This window comes from Pseudophryne corroboree, chromosome 5 (genome assembly GCF_028390025.1).
Source record: "Pseudophryne corroboree isolate aPseCor3 chromosome 5, aPseCor3.hap2, whole genome shotgun sequence".
NCBI lineage: Eukaryota > Metazoa > Chordata > Amphibia > Anura > Myobatrachidae > Pseudophryne > Pseudophryne corroboree.
This window is the reverse complement of record NC_086448.1, coordinates 289,008,208-289,031,183: the sequence shown is the minus strand read 5'-3', so window position 1 is coordinate 289,031,183 and position 22,976 is coordinate 289,008,208. Positions and strand designations below refer to the sequence as shown.

At 45.1% G+C, this 22,976-nt stretch overlaps 1 protein-coding gene across 4 annotated transcripts in view; it reads right to left on the bottom strand.

Annotated features, from left to right (window-relative positions):
* Positions 1–22,976, bottom strand: part of ULK4 (unc-51 like kinase 4) — a 1,561,547-nt gene that overhangs the window by 1,072,859 nt on the left and 465,712 nt on the right. For all 4 annotated transcript variants that reach the window (XM_063922404.1, XM_063922401.1, XM_063922403.1 and 1 more), the window contains one exon: positions 2,512–2,595. In XM_063922404.1, the coding sequence (XP_063778474.1) occupies positions 2,512–2,595 (84 nt within the window). The remainder of the gene's footprint in view (positions 1–2,511; positions 2,596–22,976) is intronic.

Sequence of the window (22,976 nt, the reverse complement as noted above, 5' to 3'; positions counted from 1 at the left end):
TTCAGGAGACAGATGGTCACATCCTCATCTCAGTAATGTCAGTGGGCCACTGTCTGATACTGCGGAACTCCATCAGCGGTCAGCCACAGAACACTTCAAGTTCTGAGTGTGGGTTGGCGGGCCACGGGTGGGAGGACAGGACAGTGCACGGCGGGCGGGCGGGCTTGAGGGAGCGCGGTGTGACGTCAGCACATCACACCGCGACCAGGAACACAGCACAGGGCGGGCAGGAGGGAGCGCGGTGTAACGTCAGCACGTCACATCGCGAGCCGGCTGGTGCTGGACGGGGGTGTCTCGGCAGCGCGACCGTCTATTACCCACAGGAATTAAATTTTTACCCCATTTGGGGTAATTTACCCATGTTCCCTGACCACTGAGTTATAGGATAAATGTAACTGAAGGGGAAAGAAGGGGGCACTGATTATAGGGTAAATGTAACTAGAGGGAAAGGTGGCACTGGCAATATGATACATGTAACTGGGGGTAGTTCTGGGCACTGATTATAGGGTAAAAGTAACTGGAGAGAAAGGGAGCACTGGCAAAAGGATACATGTAACTGGAGGTAGGTGGGGGCACTATCAATATGATAAATTTAACTTGGCGGGAATGGGGGCACTGTCTATAGGGCAAATGTAACTGGGCGGGGAGAGGGGTACTGGCTATAGCATAAATGTAACTGAGGGAGAGAGGTCTCTGATTATAGGATAAATGTAACCAGGGGGAAAGGGTGCACTGGCAAGATGATAAATGTAACTAGGGGGGAGAGGGAGGTATTGGTTATAGGATTAGTCCGTATGATCATGACATTTAAGGGTATAATATTAACTTTACTAGTTGTTCATGTCACTACTATTGCCATTACATTCAGGGATACTGTACAATACAGTAATTACAACTTATGTGTAACATTAGTACAATAGAATTACTAAGTATGGTCTTATATAGTCTTATCCATTGAAGATGACACCAACCCTAGTTACGCCACTGTATGTCACTCTATATTAAAAGCAGTTATTGGCTGTCATGTACTAAATACACATTAATCAAGATATCATCATTTAGACTCCAATACATGTCACCAATAGATATAAGATTATGTACTAATCAGCACAGTGTATCCTACTACTTTAGGATGACAAAGAAAACACAATTTATATAGCACCTTACATTATTGCAGCAGTTGACACAGCCACCTTGTGGCTGCTTTCATCTGTCCCTGCCCTATTGGAGATAACAGCCTAAAATCACAACACAACCCCCCCCCCCCCCCCCATCCTTCCCAAGACCACCCGTCTTTCCGCAAATACTGATGTGCAGTATGTTTTCGGAGTGTGAGAGGGCACCAGAGGGAAACCCACAAAAACACTGGAGGATCATACAGGCTCTACTAGGAAGCACTTTTATGTCAGCTATTTTATAACAACTGTATTTATTTGAGGTCAAGGTGTTCTTCATTTCTGAAGTTACTGGTAGAAACTCTATACGCGCATATTGCAATTAAGCATATGACAATTATTTGGGAGTGGTAATAATTACAATGAAAATAGTTTGTTGATAAACTCTGGTGTGTCTACACATTATTAAATGTCAAAATCTGTTGTGAATCAACACAAAATTGGTAAGACTTAATAGATGAAATGACTAGAGCATTTATTACATACATCTCGGAGCCGACGTGACACACAATGACAGCTAACTACATGTTCATTACAGAATGTTGGAAGGAGTCCAACAATTGCTAAATGTTTTCCAGGAGGTTGCATGAGGTTGTATCGTTTCTGGTGTTGAGCCTCAGCAATGTTCTCACATTTATCTGCAAGCTATAATCATGTCAAAAGAACAATGTTTATCAAGATTTTTCTAGCCAAGGGAGGAATGCTTTTCGCCTTGGGCTTTTCCGAGAGCAGAAACGATGTCAAGTGGGCTTTTTTTTAATGCTACTACAGCAACCTATTTATATGGTGATTACATGTTATTGGCCTTAATTGAGGCTGGGCCGTGGGGATGCACAATTCAGCTTTAAACAAATTTAATGTTCAGAAACTCTTTACAGCAACATGTCAGAAGTGAGCAATTAAAATAAACTGAGCTGCTGCACTGGCCTGATGGTCGTACACTTACAAAGCCTCACCGGAGCAATTTGTCATATGCCACATGTATGTGCAACACGTAATCTTATATTACGGTTTCTGATGTCAATGAACTTCTACATGGCTGTAGCGTGCTTTTTTTCAATCACAATTAGCAGTATTATTCTGTCTCAGAAGAACATTTAGTTCCAACATCCTGGTTTTTACGTTAATTAACAACATGTTAATTTTCTTGCTGTGGGGAAACATTGCTTATCTTTTTTATCCATGCAGTGGTCCATTGCCTGGTTACTGCTATTTAAATTCTGGAGCTATACCTGCTTGACAAGATACTGCACAGCTGCAGGCTACGGTTCTCACATAATGTCTGAGGGGTTATTATAGCGGAGGATTTCTAGAAAGTACAGTAAAGAAGCCTTACCCCTTCCCGAAGGCACCTCATTAGCACAGTGTAAGCAGCCGAGGGAATGGTCCAGATGTCTCTGGGCTCATCTTTTTTTTCCTCCTGTAAGAAAATAGAAGGAGAAATGATAAATCAGTAAAATATTGCTCTACTGGAAACCAAGGTATTAAAGGTATTGTACGGCCAAAAAAGCATTTGTAAACAATTACAATTCAACATTTATCTTTTTGAAATTTATCAGTATATAAAATCAATGCAGTGTGTCTAATTTGTATTAAAACTTATCATATATTTACTATGCTTAAGAAAAACAAGAAATTCCTTTTTTTTTTCTTCTTGTTTCCTGCTTACATGGGAACACCGTGACATGGTGATGCTGAAATTCCCAGTGCAGATAGCATGTGAGCAGCCATGTCAATGTGCTGTCATAACATTATACTGCATTCAATAAACATACTATACCAATTCATTAAAGCAGATGGACATACAACAGATAGCCTGTAAAATATGAGTTCACTTAAAATGATGGCCAATGTTTTATCATCAGGTTTCTCTGTAATTCAAGTGGGGCACACTGCATAACCATGGAGTTAAGACAGCCGAGACAAGGAGTTTGGCACTTTAAATAATAGGTGATGTGTATATAATAATATATAACTTCACCCTCATATGCCCCCTTCTGTCAAGGAATCTTTTTTTCTACATTTTAATTTTATTTTCTCACTTTTTCACTAAGTCACACCTACTGCCTTAGTGACTATAGCAGCGGTAGCCGCATGCGGCTCTTTCTTCATTCAGAGGCGGCTCCTGACACTTGAGGTCAGGTGATCGCAAAAGATGCAGAAACCACTGTGCTCCAGTCGGGCACACAGTGCCAGCGTCACTAATTGGACTGAGGGAGCCGGATACTAGGTGAGAACCCACTGGCAAGCAAAGAGGGACTACAGCTACCTCAGCATGGACCACCTCGGGTTTGGAGCAGGGGCTATTGGACACATGTGGCAGGGGCTGCTGGACACATGAAGGGCTACTACAGTGGCATGGGGGGCTGGAGAGACACATGGAGGAACTGAAGTGTATTATGGTAATCTTGCTTTTAAATGTATTTTATTTGGATCTGGCTTTTTTAATGTATTTTATGTGGATGTGGCTTTTAAAATGTATTTTATGTGGATTTGTCCCTTTCTATGTATTTTATTTTGGATCTGGCTTTTTCAATGTATTTTATAATGGGCGGGGCCTAGTGGGTACAAGACCATGCCCCATTTTTGCACACGTGCCTTTGGCGTGCACATGGTGTCGACTCTTTGGTATGACCAAAGATTTTTTGGGGGCTCTTTGTCGCTGACTGATTGGCCACCCCTGGACTATAGGGTGCCTGGATTAGGCTGAGGAGTGCCCCATCTGGTACTCCCTTTCTGCCACCACCTACTCCCAATGCAGACTTTTCTCCGGGTAGTAGGGGAGGATCTAGACTTTTTTTTTTTTTATTTTTTGGGGGGGGATTACTTCTTTATATTGACTCCTCTTAACGCTTCCCCTTTACAATATTTTTTTTTTTTGTGGGTTTTTTTCAGTCACATGGACTATTTTTAAATGCCTTGAAGTGGGATGTAGAAACATGCATTCAAAACTCAGAAGATGCAGTTTTCAGAGTTTAGGCCGCATTTCCAATCGGATCCCTCTCAGCACCCTCTGCGGCACGCACATCATACGGAGCATGTGCAGTAGATCTCCCAATCATAAACTCGGAAGTTCTGTGATCACAACGGATAGCTCTCACAAGGACAGCCATCCTTTATGATTTTAATTGCATTTCTAGGTATATACCAGCGTTATTAATGCCAGAATGTGAACACCATGTGTCGAGATTTGTTGCATCACTTATGCAATGCGTAGTACACCCCTCCCTTAGTACTTTTTCTTGCACTCACAGATCAGAACCTGATACATATGGTTATGTAGCTATTGTAGGTGGGATGTATCATGTACATCCTGCCTCTTATCACATGCATATCAGCGTATTTTAATGCCGCATGCATGATTACTTACGCATGGGACAGCTCTGAAGATAACAGCTGTCCCATGCAAAGTTATAACTTCCAGGTTTATGACATTCTGCTAGCATATTTGGGTAAAAGGAGGGATCCCAAGGATCCCTCTCTAAAGATTCTGAATAAATAAGCCCATAGGCTTCTATAGGCAACACCATCTACAGATGACAGTGTCTACCGAGCACAAGTTATGGAAAGTTTTGGTTTCTAGAGCTTCGTGAATAAGGGAAATGCAGTTAAAACCACAAAAAGTCAGAGTTCTGACAACATTTTAGCATTAATACATCCAGTCGCGTGTGCGTGTGTACACATGTACAATGTAAATTGTGCTAAATGCAACTATACCAACTCACAGACTACAGTAAAGAAATGATGAGACCAGTACACTGCAGAAACATGCAGCCAGTTCACGCTGCACAATGCCTGGTAGTGACTGGAACACACAGCAACAGAGTCCAGAGTCTGCTGAAAGCAAAAACTGGATAGCGCCAATAGCCATGTGCCAGCCACGGCCAGGTGCTCATATCTGTAGCCACTGACATGGGTGAGCAGGGCAGGGAATACATGCTGAATGGTGTGCAGACTAGAGAGGTTGTAGTGTGACCAGAGAGGGGACAATATCATGCCTGCTGCTGCATTTACATGTCCAACTCTGTAAACTGCAGGCAGCTCCATCAGCAGCCCACTCCCCCGGGATATCGGGAAAAGCCCCCCATGCAGTGTTTCTGGCTTGTGCAGGTGTTGCATGCCTTTAGTTCAGTTCTAGGCTATGAGCTGGCCACATGCTGATATAATATTCCGGATACCGCTCAAGCCCTCCCCCCACCGCCTCCTATCTCCGTTCACAGTGACGTGCGGTGGGGTGAGGCAGGTGAGGCAGAGCCTTTCATGTCATACTAACGTTTGTGCCAGAGTTTTGACTGGATAAAGTATATGAAAAATACAAATAATATGTTAAAAATATCCTTTTTCTATTATTCTGATCAACTTTATAGTCAAACCTCTGGAGTAAAAAGTCTATGGCAGGTGAGGCAGTGCCTCACCTGCTTATCTTTTCCGCCCATCTCTGATCAAAACTCACCACATTTCCAGGAGTTTATACTGCTGCACCTGTGTATAATGACCACATGAACCATTTGGCTCATATATTGTGTGTAAATCTGGCTCCGGTACTAACCAGTGCCTCCTGAGAAATTTACCTCACCGCACGTCCCAGGTTCAGAGTCCGGCAGCACCCCAGTAATGGGCAAAGCGAGACATTAAACTTAATCGAACCACATGTATTAGCTCAGTAGAATGAGGCAAAACAGTGTCTCGATGCAGGATTCTTCTACGACTGCAAACTGCTGGGACTCGGGAACTGACTGTGCTAATAGCGAATAATCCATTGCACGTTTGCAGCACTTAAGTTCCAATCCCAACACGCGACCTGAGAGTGAATTGGTCACGATATGCGGTACATCTAGGAAAAACAACTGCTGTATTGGGTCTACTACGTTATGCCGGCAGTCCGGATCCCGGCGCCCAGCATTCCAGCACCAGAATCCCGACCGTCAGCATGCCTGAAGCGGGGTTAGAGCAAAAGTGCCCCTTGCTAGCTCGCTGCGCTCGCCACGCTATGGGCACGGTGCATGCAATTTATTCTCCCTCCAGGGGTGTCGTGGAACCCCAAAGAGGGAGAATAGTTGTCGGTATGCCGTTTGACGGGATCCTGGCATCGGTATGCTGAGCACTGGGATTCCAACAGCCGGCATATCGAATGCCTCCCGCTGTATCAGCTCACCGATGCACTGTGCTTGCTATGTAGTAACTAACAACTGTAGTTATGTGCCGCAAATAGTATTTCTTTCTAACTACAAATAGTACAAGTATGCACCGATTATTAATAATATACTAACATAATACTGAATCATTATTATGTTAGTATATTATTAATAATCAAAGCATACTTTTACTATTTGTAATTAGAATGAAATACTATTTGCAGCACATAACTACAGTCAGGGCTGCCATCATAAATTGTGGGGTTCGGGACTGACAAAACAGGCAGACAGGGTTATTGTGGTCGCATTGCTTAGCGATATACCTAAATAACCCCCTCAGCATGCTATTACATACTGAGCGAGAAAGCTTACTGAATTGGCCCCTATGTCAGTGGATCCATCACTAATAGTGTACTAAAGGCCTTATTCAGCATGTATACACAAGCAAAATCTTTCTCTAATGGGTAAAACCATGTGCAGTGCAGTGCAGGGGGGGGGGGCAGAAATAATATGTGCAGAGTGAGTTAGATTTGGGTGGGGTATGTTAAAACTGAAATCTAAATTGCAGTGTAAAACTAAAGCAGCCAGTATTTACCCTGCACAGAAACAATATAACTCCCCCAAATCTAAATCTCTCTGCACATTACATCTGCCCCCTCTGCAGTGCACATGGTTTTGCCCATTAGAGATAAATTTTGTTTTTGTGATCCATGCTGAATTAGTACGTAAGATTAGTGTAGAACACTAAGTTGCATGGCGTGGCTAAGACAAAGGTGGTCATTCCGAGTTGTTCGCTAGCTGTTTTTGTTCGCAGCGCAGCGATTAGGTAAAAAAGTGGCACTTCTGCGTATGCAGCGCAATGCGCACGCGCAACGCACTTTCACAACAGCCAAAGTACTTTCACACAAGGTCCAGCAAAGCTTTTAAGTCGCACTGCTGGCCGCAGAGTGATTGATAGGAAAGGGGCGTTTCTGGGAGGTCACTGACCGTTTTCGGGGAATGTGTGGAAAAACGCAGGCGTGTCAGATACAAACGCAGGCATGCCTGGGGAAACGCAGGCGTTGCTGGTCGAACGCAGGGCGTGTTCGTGACGTCAAAACAGGAACTAAATAGTCTGAAGTGATCGCAAGGTAGGAGTAGGTCTGGAGCTGCTCAGAAACGACACAATCTTTTTTTGTAGCCGCGCTGCGATCCTTTCGTTCGCACTTCTGCTAAGCTAAGATACACTCCCAGAGGGTGGCGGATTAGCATTTGCACGGCTGCTAAAAGCAGCTAGCTAGCGAACAACTCGGAATGAGGGCCATAGTCCATGGTGAGCCAAAAGGGGCTCTTTGGTGCAATTTGAGAATAAGTGTATGTGCACACATCTATATAAAATATTTTGCAAGGAACAGTTTTGAAAATGTTATAAACAGTCTTGAAACAGACATGTTCGGCAGCTCAAACAATGGTCATCCAAAATTCATATAGCTTAAACACAATGACATAATTAAACCCTTCCAGGTCAAACACTACATACTGTACATTTCTACAAGCCATTAAACAGGGTAGAAAGCATTACAAATGCTCTATCTTGCTCATCCTGACTCATGGACACTCTTGGGTGTCACTTCTTTTAAATAATATTAAATTAAATAGTATCCCCTCTTTCAAATTATGTGACTCTTTAAGGAGTCTGGTGATCTAATATATTATTCCTACAGATTTTATGAGGTTCATTTAAACAAATTTTAAAAAAACAATAAGAAAAATTGCGTTATATTTTGAAGTGCATATTTTACTTTGAACTCCTATGTATGGAATCTGGCATTTTGCAGTTTTGGAAAGTTCAATTGATGCAGAAGCAAGAACCACAAACTATTTCTCGGTTGTGGTTAGAAAAACTATATTTACTTTTACATCACTTTTTTGCAATTTTAATTAAAAGAAACCAACTATTTTTTTGCCCATTTTGGGTAGATTGATTACTTTCACACAACAAAACCAGACTTATGCTATTTTCAGTAAATTCAAAGTCTTCTGAAGAAAACCAAAACAAAGTGAGATTATTGCAGAAATAATTATTGATGTTGAAGTGTCACCAGCCTTAAAAGGAAGCAATCTACAAGTTGACAACATATGCTGTGATTACAAAGAAAAGAGAACTAATGTACATTGGCCCTAATTCAGACCTGATTGCTGTGCTGCAAATTTGCAGAGGTCTGCGATCAGACAGTCGCCGCCCAGAGAGAGTGAAAACCCTCAAGTGTGCAAATGCATGTATACACCGTGCGAAAATTCCACCAGACAGCGGACATGTGCAAATCTATTCGCAACTCACTCACCATCTAATAATGTTTACAGTCTATACGTAGCCCAAGACTCCTACAGTGCGATACAAACAGGCTGTTTGGGGCCGGCGCGGACGTCACACACCCTCAGAGAAAATGCTTGGGAATGCCTGCGTTTTTCCTGACACTCCCAGAAAATGGTTGGTTACCACCCCCAAACATATCCTTCCTGTCAATCACCTTGCGAACCCATAGCGATCAAAATTTTCGCACCACTCTGTCACTGTTTGGCTACGCACGTGCGCATTGCAGTGCATACGCAGATATTTGATAATCGCCCGCTGTATGATTTTGCACAACAGCGATCAGGTCTGAATTAGGCCCATTATCAGGACAAACCCTGGTAGATTAAGAGCTATTTCACACACTACGATTCACTGGGCGGGTTTCTTTCCTGTGTGTTTTTAAATTAAGTATTGTTGCTATTGGGGGCTTTTAAACAGCACGGTCACGGCACGGCTGCCGGATCTATCCACTGAAAAGTCCGGCTGCGTGGCATCCCTGGAGTCAGTGTAGAAGGTGTGTGAATGGAAGCTTTGACACGCGACGACTTTTTTCTTCTGCTGCTGCACATGCGCACAGTAGTAAGCACGGCTGAAAGGCTTTGCCAGCTGGTAAAAAAAACGGACGACTTTTGTCCGTCTTTTTGCCGTCCGGACAAAACCTGAGTGTGTGAAATAGCCCTCAGTGTTTGCGATACCTTCATGGATTAACTTGGTGCCGAAATATAAATTCAAGATGTACAAATAAAGAGCAGCAATTACAAAAAGAGAAAAATCTGGAAAATGTGTCTGAAAAGTGTCGGACGTGAGTGTTGAAGCAATGAGAAAAATCTCATGCTGTGAATCACGGAACGACATCCAATGATTTCAGAGATACAAATGACAGGATCATTATCTTTGTAGCAATGCTTGCCAAACACTGACAGAAGTTAATGCCTTTCTGTTAAATGTGTAATGTGTGTTGCCAGGCCAGGGTTACCTTATATTGAGCAAAATATTTCACTTGAAGCTGCAGTTTGTACTACTCAATTCTTACATCGATTCTACTCAAAGTCAAACTTTGTACAAAACAGCATACAACTTGGCTCAACAGCTCAACTCTGTCAAACTCATTTTAAAGTATCATTTAAATTAATTTAAACTCATACAGTATGACTTACATTATTCCACCTCTAACCCTAAGAACAAGATACTTTATCTGATAGTTACAAGATGTTTTCAGTTGTGTCCAACAGAACTAGCTGTAAACACCCACTTAGTGATCTATGCTTCTGTTGGATTCATAGGGGCAGTCAGCAGCTCTGTCTCTTTTATCTCATGCTGATACCCCCATAGCCCCCACTCCTCCTCACTTGTGGGACTGGATGAGTAGAAAGCTGAAGAGATGTGAGGAAACCAGACACTCCACTGCACAATGTAAGGTCTGATGTTATCTTTGAAATACACGTGATTTATTGATTTATATGACCCCCATCCCGGAAGATCTGGTACAGTTTTATCCTATTGTTGAATTAGGGACAGGCAAGATTAACTCTCACATTACAGGAATCACCGGAGAGTCTTTTTTTTTTTTTAAATTTAAAAAGAAGGTACTGTATCCTCATGTTCAGTGTTATAAAATACTGTTATCTCACAAAGCCAATAAAACAGGGATTTCATTTTCAGTTACAGAACTGTAGGCAGAGACATCTAAAACCCTCACTATGGGTAGGATGTACCAAGCCTGGGAGAGAGATAAAGTGGAGTAGTTGCACAAAACAACTAAATCAGACACTAAATGTCAACAAGTGTCACCGTGCTTAGTAAAGGACAGGAGCCGATTGGTTGCTTTGGACAAATTTTCTCTCCAAGGCTGATACATCTTCCCCTACCAGCTTTGAAGATCTGGCAAAATAGCAGACACTGGCATACCTGTAAGCAATTTGCTGAAAGCTCATATTTACTACATATATGTTCCTTAGAGCAGGTCTAGACTCCTACGGCACGCCAGTTATTGTGAAACTACAAGCACTATAATACTGTCAGATATTAGCTATCTGGCAGAGAATGCTGGGGCTTGTATTTTAACAACATCTGGAAAGCCACAGGTGTCAGCCGTTGTTCAGTGATTTTAATTATCATTTAGCTTATGTCATTCAATAGCCAAGTTTTCTGATATTGCACAAGCTCCAAAATCAAGAGCACAGATGGAGAACAAAACTGTGCACCCTGTATTATTAACTGAATTGTAAAGACCTTGTTAGTTCAATACCTTGAATACATATATTCCTAAAGACCAGTATGAAACTCTGATTCCGTTAATTGTGCGTTTTTGCAAGAAATAAATCTATATATTCAGTTGGTTAACTGTACTTAATAACAACAATTACAGATAACTTGTGTACATAGCAGACTCACTTCAGTGACAGTTATTTATACGGTTTGTAAAGTTGTTTGCTCAACATATGTAGCAAGCGTTAATGGCACACTCAGTGGGTCATTCCATTCTCCAGATAGGCTTCAGTAGTAATGTGGTACTACTGTATAATGTAACTAAATAAATCATTTCTGTTTACTATGCAGTACCAGTAGTGGCCTTCTGTTACTGCATTGCAAAACACATACATTTTTAAATCCAGAACAAGTGGAGAAATATAACTGGGCGCTTCAGTTAGTAGTCCGGTAATAGAAATCTGGAAGCAGCTACCCAGAAAGGGGTAGCTAATGCCTAAAAGCTACAAGCAGAAAATGAAGACTGGGAGGGCTGACACATTTAGCGTATATATATATATATATATATATATACACACACACACACAAACAGAAAGTTCAGCACTCACCAAAGCAAGTTCAATTATTTTCACAACATCAATAAAGAAATGATGGGGGTTTAGTTAGTGAATTGGCCAATGCACGGAAGCCTGCAAACCGCTCGCCAAGGTACCCCATCTTTCTGCAGGTCCTACACTATCGCGGAGTCTCAAAATTAAAACCTAGCAACTGTGTCACACATAATATAACTGCAAATATGCCCACTTGGTTTACTGTGTATCTGCCAAATACTCCATGGCTTTTAAAGGTACACTAGTCACCTGCATGAAGATGGGGTACCTTGGCGAGCGGTTTGCAGGCTTCTGTGCAATGGCCAATTCACTAACTAAACCTCCATCATTTATTTATTGATGTTGTGAAAATAAGTGAGCTTGCTTTGGTGAGTGCTGAACTTTCTGTTTGTACATTTTCAAGTAGGTGGCCATGGGCTACATACACCCCACCCTATGAGTGGTGAGTGCAGACACTGCACCCCGCTTCTGGGATGGTGAGTGCTGTGGTTTTACATTTGTTGGTGTGTGTGTGTGTGTGTGTATATATATATATATATATATACACACACTGCTAAAAAAAAAAGGGAACACTAAAATAACACATCCTAGATCTGAATGAATGAAATATTCTTATTAAATACTTTGTTCTTTACATAGCTGAATGTGCTGACAACAAAATCACACAAAAATTGTCAATAGAAATCAAATTTATTAACCCATGGAGGTCTGGATTTGGAGTCACCCTCAAAATTAAAGTGGAAAAACACACTACAGGCTGATCCAACTTTGATGTAATGTCCTTAAAACAATTCAAAATGAGGCTCAGTAGTGTGTGTGGCCTCCACGTGCCTGTATGACCTCCCAACAACCCACACAAGTGGCTCAGGTAGTGCAGCTCATCCAGGATGGCACATCAATGCGAGCTGTGGCAAGAAGGTTTGCTGTGTCTGTCAGCGTAGTGTCCAGAACATGGAGGCGCTACCAGGAGACAGGCCAGTACATCAGGAGACGTGGAGGAGGCCGTAGGAGGGCAACAACCCAGCAGTAGGACCGCTACCTCCGCCTTTGTGCAAGGAGGAACAGGAGGAGCACTGCCAGAGCCCTGCAAAATGACCTCCAGCAAGCCACAAATGTGCATGTGTCTACTCAAACGATCAGAAACAGACTCCATGAGGGTGGTATGAGGGCCCGACATCCACAGGTGGGGGTTGTGCTTACAGCCCAACACCGTGCAGGAAGTTTGGCATTTGCCAGAGAACACCAAGATTGGCAAATTCGCCACTGGCGCCCTGTGCTCTTTACAGATAAAAACAGGTTCTCACTGAGCACATGTGACAGACGTGACAGAGTCTGGAGACGCCAAGGAGAACATTCTGCTGCCTGCAACATCCTCCAGCATGACCGGTTTGGCAGTGGGTCAGTAATGGTGCGGGGTGGCATTTCTTTGGGGGGCCGCACAGCCCTCCATGTGCTCGCCAGAGGTAGCCTGACTGCCATTAGGTACCGAGATGAGATCCTCAGACCCCTTGTGAGACCATATGCTGGTGCGGTTGGCCCTGGGTTCCTCCTAATGCAAGACAATGCTAGACCTCATGTGGCTGGAGTGTGTCAGCAGTTCCTGCAAGACAAAGGCATTGATGCTATGGACTGGCCCACCCGTTCCCCAGACCTGAATCCAATTGAGCACATCTGGGACATCATGTCTCGCTCCATCTACCAACGCCACGTTGCACCACAGACTGTCCAGGAGTTGGCAGATGCTTTAGTCCAGGTCTGGGAGGAGATCCCTCAGGAGACCATCCGCCACCTCATCAAGAGCATGCCCAGGCATTGTAGAGAGGTCATACAGGCAACGTGGAGGCCACACACGCTACTGAGCCTCATTTTGACTTGTTTTAAGGACATTACATTAAAGTTGGATCAGCCTGTAGTATGTTTTTCCACTTTAATTTTGAGTGTGACTCCAAATCCAGACCTCCATGGGTTAATAAATTTAATTTCCATTGATAATTTTTGTGTGATTTTGTTGTCAGCACATTCAACTATGTAAAGAACAAAGTATTTAATAAGAATATTTCATTCATTCAGATCTAAGACGTGTTATTTTAGTGTTCCCTTTATTTTTTTGAGCAGTATATATATATATATATATATATATATACACACATATATATGTATTCTCCTGAGGAAGCCTGATGGGTGAAACGCGTTGAGATTGAGAGACCTGACTGAACGACGTACCTACCTACCCACCTACCTGTATCATTAAGCGAAGCCTTTTTATGTTTTATTTCTATGTATTAAAAAAAAATAAGAATTTACTTACCGATAATTCTATTTCTCGTAGTCCGTAGTGGATGCTGGGAACTCCGTAAGGACCATGGGGGATAGCGGCTCCGCAGGAGACTGGGCACAAAAGTAAAGCTTTAGGACTACCTGGTGTGCACTGGCTCCTCCCCCTATGACCCTCCTCCAAGCCTCAGTTAGGATACTGTGCCCGGACGAGCGTACACAATAAGGAAGGATTTATGAATCCCGGGTAAGACTCATAACCAGCCACACCAATCACACCGTACAACTTGTGATCTGAACCCAGTTAACAGCATGATAACAGAGGAGCCTCTGGATAGATGGCTCACAACAATAACCCGATTTAGTTAACAATAACTATGTACAAGTATTGCAGACAATCCGCACTTGGGATGGGCGCCCAGCATCCACTACGGACTACGAGAAATAGAATTATCGGTAAGTAAATTCTTATTTTCTCTGACGTCCTAGTGGATGCTGGGAACTCCGTAAGGACCATGGGGATTATACCAAAGCTCCCAAACGGGCGGGAGAGTGCGGATGACTCTGCAGCACCGAATGAGAGAACTCAAAGTCCTCCTCAGCCAGGGTATCAAATTTGTAGAATTTAGCAAACGTGTTTTCCCCTGACCAAGTAGCTGCTCGGCAAAGTTGTAAAGCCAAGACCCCTCGGGCAGCCGCCCAAGATGAGCCCACCTTCCTTGTGGAATGGGCTTTTACAGATTTTGGCTGTGGCAGGCCTGCCACAGAATGTGCAAGCTGAATTGTATTACAAATCCAACGAGCAATAGTCTGCTTAGAAGCAGGAGCACCCAGCTTGTTGGGTGCATACAGGATAAACAGCGAGTCAGATTTTCTGACTCCAGCCGTCCTGGAAACATATTTTCAAGGCCCTGACTACGTCCAACAACTTGGAGTCCTCCAAGTCACTAGTAGCCGCAGGTACCACAATAGGTTGGTTCAGATGAAACACTGAAACCACCTTAGGGAGAAAATGAGGACGAGTCCTCAATTCCGCCCTGTCTGAATGGAAGATCAGATAAGGGCTTTTACAGGATAAAGCCCGCCAATTCTGACACGCGCCTGGCCGAGGCCAGGGCCAACAACATGACCACTTTCCATGTGAGATATTTTAACTCCACAGATTCAAGTGGTTCAAACCAATGTGACTTTAGGAACCCCAAAACTACATTGAGATCCCAAGGTGCCACTGGAGGCAAAAAAGGAGGCTGTATATGCAGTACCCCTTTTACAGACGTCTGAACTTCAGGAACTGAAGCTAGTTCTTTCTGGAAGAAAATTGACAGGGCCGAAATTTGAACCTTAATGGACACCAATTTTAGGCCCATAGACACTCCTGTTTACAGGAAATGCAGGAATCGACCTAGTTGAAATTCCTCCATCGGGGCCTTACTGGCCTCGCACCACGCAACATATTTTCGCCAAATGCGGTGATAATGCTTTGCGGTTACATCCTTCCTGGCTTGATCAGGGTAGGGATGACTTCATCCGGAATGCCTTTTTCCTTCAGGATCCGGCGTTCAACCGCCCTGCCGTCAAACGCAGCCGCGGTAAGTCTTGGAATAGACAGGGTCCTTGCTGGAGCTGGTCCCTTCTTAGAGGTAGAGGCCACGGGTCCTCCGTGAGCATCTCTTGAAGTTCCGGGTACCAAGTCCTTCTTGGCCAATCCGGAGCCACGAGTATAGTTCTTACTCCCCTCCGTCTTATAATTCTCAGTACTTTTGGTATGAGAGGAAGAGGAGGGAACACATACACTGACTGGTACACCCACGGTGTTACCAGAGCGTCCACAGCTATTGCCTGAGGGTCCCTTGACCTGGCGCAATACCTGTCCAATTTTTTGTTTAGGCGGGACGCCATCATGTCCACCTTTGGTTTTTCCCAACGGTTTACAATCATGTGGAAGACTTCTGGGTGAAGTCCCCACTCTCCCGGGTGGAGGTCGTGCCTGCTGAGGAAGTCTGCTTCCCAGTTGTCCACTCCCGGAATGAACACTGCTGACAATGCTATCACATGATTTTCCGCCCAGCGAAAAATCCTTGCAGCTTCTGCCATTGCCCTCCTGCTTCTTGTGCCGCCCTGTCTGTTTACGTGGACGACTGCCGTGATGTTGTCCGACTGGATCAGCACCGGCTGACCTTGAAGCAGAGGTCTTGCTTGGCTTAGGGCATTGTAAATGGCCCTTAGCTCCAAAATATTTATGTGAAGTGATGTCTCCAGGCTTGACCACAAGCCCTGGAAATTTCTTCCCTGTGTGACTGCTCCCCAGCCTCGCAGGCTGGCATCCGCGGTCACCAGGACCCAGTCCTGAATGCCGAATCTGCGGCCCTCTAGAAGATGAGCACTCTGCAACCACCACAGGAGAGACACCCTTGTCTTTGGTGACAGGGTTATCCGCTGATGCATCTGAAGATGCGATCCGGACCATTTGTCCAGCAGGTCCCACTGGAAAGTTCTTGCGTGGAATCTGCCGAATGGAATTGCTTTGTAGGAAGCCACCATTTTTCCCAGGACCCTTGTGCACTGATGCACTGACACTTGGCCTGGTTTTAGGAGGTTTCTGACTAGTTCGGATAACTCCCTGGCTTTCTCCTCCAGGAGAAACACCTTTTTCTGGACTGTGTCCAGGATCATCCCTAGGAATAGAAGACGTGTCGTCGGGATCAGCTGCGATTTTGGAATATTGAGAATCCAACCGTGCTGCCGCAACACTACTTGAGATAGTGCTACCCCGACTACCAACTGTTCCCTGGATCTTGCCCTTATCAGGAGATCGTCCAAGTAAGGGATAACTAAAACTCCCTTCCTTCAAGGAGTATCATCATTTCGGCCATTACTTTGGTAAAGACCCGGGGTGCCGTGGACAAACCAAACGGCAGCGTCTGAAACTGATAGTGACAGTTCTGTACCACAAACCTGAGGTACCCTTGGTGAGAAGGGTAAATTGGGACATGGAGATAAGCATCCTTGATGTCCAGAGACACCATATAATCCCCTTCTTCCAGGTTCGCAATCACCGCTCTGAGTGACTCCATCTTGAATTTGAACCTTTGTATGTAAGTGTTCAAGGATTTCAGATTTAAAATAAGTCTCACCGAGCCGTCCGGCTTCGGTACCACAAACAGCGTGGTATAATACCCCTTTCCCTGTTGTAGGAGGGGTACCTTGATTATCACCTGCTGGGAATACAGCTTGTGAATGGCTTCTGCTGCAGCCTTTTTCCTCTCCCTCTGCCACGGGGCAGAAATGAGGAGTCTTTTGCCCGCTTGCCCTTATGGGGCCTAAAGGACTGCGCCTGATAATACGGCGTCTTCTTATGTTGAGAGGCTACCTGGGGTAAAAATGTGGATTTCCCAGCCGTTGCCGTGGCCACCAGGTCTGTTAGACCTACCCCAAATAACTCCTCCCTTTTATAAGGCGATACTTCCATATGCCTTTTGGAATCAGCATCACCTGACCACTGTCTTGTCCATAACCCTCTTCTGGCAGAAATGGACAGCGCACTTACTCTTGATGCCAGTCGGCAAATATCCCTCTGTGCATCACGCATATATAGAAATGCATCTTTTAAATGCTCTATAGTCAGTAATATACTGTCCCTATCTAGGGTATCAATATTGTCAGTCAGGGAATCAGACCAAGCCACCCCAGCACTGCACATCCAGGCTGAGGCGATTGCTGGTCGCAGTATCACACCCGTGTGAGTGTATATACATTTTTAGGATATTTTCCTGCTTTCTGTCAGCAGGTTCCTTAAGGGCGGCCGTATCCGGGGACGGTAGTGCCACCTGTTTAGACAAGCGTGTGAGCGCTTTATCCACCCTAGGGGGTGTTTCCCAACGTGCCCTATCCTCTGGCGGGAAGGGGTATGATGCTAATAACTTTTTAGGAATTAACAGTTTTTATCGGGGGAAACCCACGCATCATCACACACTTCATTTAATTCCACCGATGCAGGAAAAACTACAGGCAGTTTTTTCTCACCCAACATAATACCCTTTTTAGTGGTACTGGTATTATCAGAAATATGTAAAACATTTTCCATAGCCTCAATCATGTAACGTGTGGCCCTACTGGAAGTCACATTCATCTCTTAATCGTCGACACTGGAGTCAGTATCCGTGTCGGCGTCTGTATCTGCCATCTGAGGTAACGGGCGTTTTAGAGCCCCTGATGGCTTTTGAGACACCTGAACAGGCACAGGCTGAGTAGCCGGCTGTCTCATGTCATCAATCTTTTGTAAAGAGCTGACACTGTCACGTAATTCCTTCCATAAGCTCAGCCACTCAGGTGTCGACTCCCTAGGGGGTGACATCTCCATTACAGGCAATTGCTCCGCCTCCACACCATTTTCCTCCTCATACATGTCGACACAATCGTACCGACACACAGCACACACACAGGGAATGCTCTGATAGAGGACAGGACCCCACTAGCCCTTTGGGGAGACAGAGGGAGAGTATGCCAGCACACACCAGAGCGCTATATATATACAGGGATAACCTTATAGAAGTGTTTTTCCCTTATAGCTGCTGTTTTATTAATACTGCGCCTAATTAGTGCCCCCCTCTCTTTTTTAACCCCTTTCTGTAGTGTAGTAACTGCAGGGGAGAGCCAGGGAGCTTCCCTCCAACGGAGCTGTGAGAGAAAATGGCGCCAGTGTGCTGAGGAGATGGGCTCCGCCACTTTTTCGCGGACTTTTCTCCCGCATTTTTATGGATTCTGGCAGGGGTTAAAATACATCCATATAGCCCTGGGGGTTATATGTGATGTATGTTTGCCAGCCAAGGTGTTTTTATTGCTGCTCAGGGCGCCCCCCCCCCCAGCGCCCTGCACCCTCAGTGACTGCAGTGTGAGGTGTGTATGAGGAGCAATGGCGCACAGCTGCAGTGCTGTGCGCTACCTTGGTGAAGACCGATGTCTTCTGCCGCCAATTTTCCGGACCTCTTCTTGCTTCTGGCTCTGTAAGGGGGCCGGCGGCGCGGCTCTGGGACCGGACTCCGAGGCTGGGCCTGTGTTCGGTCCCTCTGGAGCTAATGGTGTCCAGTAGCCTAAGAAGCCCAAGCTGGCTGCAAGCAGGCAGGTCCGCTTCTTCTCCCCTTTGTCCCTCGATGCAATGAGCCTGTTGCCAGCAGGTCTCACTGAAAATAAAAAACCTAAAACTAAACTTTCACTAAGAAGCTCAGGAGAGCCCCTAGTGTGCACCCTTCTCGGCCGGGCACAAAAATCTAACTGAGGCTTGGAGGAGGGTCATAGGGGGAGGAGCCAGTGCACACCAGGTAGTCCTAAAGCTTTACTTTTGTGCCCAGTCTCCTGCGGAGCCGCTATCCCCCATGGTCCTTACGGAGTTCCCAGCATCCACTAGGACGTCAGAGAAAATATTTTATATTTTGATACAAGGTAGTCTGCTATTGCTTTATACGGACCAGCGTGGGTCCATCGGATAGAGGTTTATCTGACACGTGTTGTTTAAAGATTTTATTTGGTACGCATGACTTATAGGGGTGGGATTCCCAGACAATATATTTAAGATGCTACACTATATGGCGATGCTCTATGTTTCCTGACATATAGGTGGAGAACACCTACTGGATAAGTAATCGATAGGTCCTAACACAAGTTGTTATCTGGTGGAGAACACCTACTGGATAAGGAATCGATAGGCCCTAACACAAGTTATCTGGTACGGACCTTTCCATTTGTTGTGTCTGCAATACACTATTAACAAAAATACTGCACCATAAGGCGCTTGTTCTTCTCTCCTAGTATTATATATATATATATATATATATATATATATATATATATATATATATATATATATATATATATATACATACATACATACATACATACACACACACACACACACACACACTCCACAAGGCCGGCACTCCCTATAAAGGAATATGTGGAACGAAGTCGAAAATAAGATTTTACTTACCGATAAATCTATTTCTCATAGTCCGTAGTGGATGCTGGGACTCCGTCAGGACCATGGGGAATAGCGGCTCCGCAGGAGACAGGGCACAAAATTTAAAAGTTTGACCACTAGGTGGTGTGTACTGGCTCCTCCCCCTATGACCCTCCTCCAAGCCTCAGTTAGGATACTGTGCCCGGACGAGCGTACACAATAAGGAAGGATTTTGAATCCCGGGTAAGACTCATACCAGCCACACCAATCACACCGTACAACTTGTGATCTGAACCCAGTTAACAGTATGATAACGTAGGAGCCTCTGAAAAGATGGCTCACAACAATAAACAACCCGATTTTTTTTGTAACAATAACTATGTACAAGTATTGCAGACAATCCGCACTTGGGATGGGCGCCCAGCATCCACTACGGACTATGAGAAATAGATTTATCGGTAAGTAAAATCTTATTTTCTCTGACGTCCTAGTGGATGCTGGGACTCCGTCAGGACCATGGGGATTATACCAAAGCTCCCAAACGGGCGGGAGAGTGCGGATGACTCTGCAGCACCGAATGAGAGAACTCCAGGTCCTCCTTAGCCAGGGTATCAAATTTGTAGAATTTTACAAACGTGTTCTCCCCTGACCACGTAGCTGCTCGGCAGAGTTGTAATGCCGAGACCCCTCGGGCAGCCGCCCAAGATGAGCCCACCTTCCTTGTGGAGTGGGCATTGACAAATTTAGGCTGTGGCAGGCCTGCCACAGAATGTGCCAGTTGAATTGTGCTACAAATCCAACAAGCAATCGTCTGCTTAGAAGCAGGAGCACCCATCTTGTTGGGTGCATATAGTATAAACAGCGAGTCAGATTTTCTGACTCCAGCCGTCCTTGAAATATATATTTTCAATGCTCTGACAACGTCCAGCAACTTGGAATCCTCCAAATCGCTAGTAGCCGCAGGCACCACAATAGGCTGGTTCAGGTGAAACGCTGATACCACCTTAGGCAGAAAATGAGGACGCGTCCTCAATTCTGCCCTGTCCGAATGGAAAATCAGATATGGGCTTTTATACGACAAAGCCGCCAATTCTGACACTCTCCTGGCTGAAGCCAGAGCCAGTAGCATGGTTACTTTCCATGTAAGATATTTCAAATCTACCGATTTGAGTGGCTCAAACCAATGGGATTTGAGAAAATCCAAAACTACATTGAGATCCCACGGTGCCACTGGGGGCACAACCGGGGGCTGTATATGTAGTACTCCTTTTACAAAAGTCTGAACTTCAGGAACTGAAGCCAATTCTTTCTGGAAGAAAATCGACAGGGCCGAAATTTGAACCTTAATGGACCCTAATTTGAGGCCCATAGATAATCCTGTTTGCAGGAAATGTAGGAATCGACCCAGTTGAAATTCCTCTGTCGGGGCCTTCCTGGCCTCACACCATGCAACATATTTTCTCCAAATGCGGTGATAATGTGGTGCAGTCACCTCCTTCCTGGCTTTGACCAGGGTAGGGATGACCTCTTCCGGAATGCCTTTTTCCTTTAGGATCCGGCGTTCAACCGCCATGCCGTCAAACGCAGCCGCGGTAAGTCTTGGAATAGACACGGTCCCTGCTGAAGCAGATCCCTTCTTAGAGGTAGAGGCCACGGATCTTCCGTGAGCATCTCCTGATGTTCCGGGTACCAAGTCCTTCTTGGCCAGTCCGGAGCCACTAGTATCGTTCTTACTCCCCTTTGCCGTATAATTCTCAGTACCTTGAGTATGAGAGGCAGAGGAGGGAACACATACACTGACTGGTACACCCATGGTGTTACCAGAGCGTCCACAGCTATTGCCTGAGGATCTCTTGACCTGGCGCAATACCTGTCCAGTTTTTTGTTGAGGCGGGACGCCATCATGTCCACCATTGGTCTTTCCCAATGGACCACAATCATGTGGAAGACTTCTGGATGAAGTCCCCACTCTCCCGGGTGAAGATCGTGTCTGCTGAGGAAGTCTGCTTCCCAGTTGTCCACTCCCGGAATGAACACTGCCGACAGTGCTATCACATGATTTTCCGCCCAGCGAAGAATCCTTGCAGCTTCTGCCATTGCCCTCCTGCTTCTTGTGCCGCCCTGTCTGTTTACGTGGGCGACTGCCGTGATGTTGTCCGACTGGATCAACACCGGCTGACCCTGAAGCAGAGGTTTTGCCAGGCTTAGAGCATTGTAGATTGCTCTTAGTTCCAGTATATTTATGTGAAGAGACGTTTCCAGGCTTGACCACACGCCCTGGAAGTTTCTTCCTTGTGTGACCGCTCCCCAGCCTCTCAGGCTGGCATCCGTGGTCACTAGGACCCAGTTCTGTATGCCGAATCTGCGGCCCTCCAACAGATGAGCACTCTGCAACCACCATAGCAGAGAGACCCTTGTCCTTGTCGACAATTTTATCCGCTGATGCATCTGCAGATGCGATCCGGACCATTTGTCTAGCAGATCCCACTGAAAAATTCGTGCATGGAATCTGCCGAATGGAATCGCTTCGTAAGAAGCCACCATTTTTCCCAGGACTCTTGTGCATTGATGCACAGACACTATCCCTGGTTTTAGGAGGTTCCTGACTAGTTCGGATAACTCCCTGGCTTTCTCCTCTGGAAGAAATACCTTTTTCTGAACAGTGTCCAGAATCATCCCTAGGAACAGCAGACGTGTCGTCGGGATCAGTTGGGATTTTGGAAAATTCAGAATCCACCCGTGCTGTTGGAGCACTACTTGAGTTAGTGCTACTCCGACCTCCAGCAGTTCTCTGGATCTTGCCCTTATCAGGAGATCGTCCAAGTAAGGGATAATTAATACGCCTTCTCTTCGAAGAAGGATCATCATTTCGGCCATCACCTTGGTAAAGACCCTGGGTGCCGTGGACAATCCAAACGGCAGCGTCTGAAACTGATAATGACAGTTTTGTACCACGAACCTGAGGAACCCTTGGTGTGAAGGGCAAATTGGGACATGAAGGTAAGCATCCTTGATGTCCAAGGACACCATAAAATCCCCTTCTTCCAGATTCGCTATCACTGCTCTGAGTGACTCCATCTTGAACTTGAATTTTTGTATGTACAGGTTCAGAGATTTCAGATTTAAAATAGGTCTTACCGAGCCGTCCGGCTTCGGTACCACAAATAGCGTGGAGTAATACCCCTTTCCCTGTTGTAGAAGGGGTACCTTGACTATCACCTACTGAGAATACAGCTTGTGAATGGCTTCCAATACCGTCGCCCTGTCGGAGGGAGACGTTGGCAA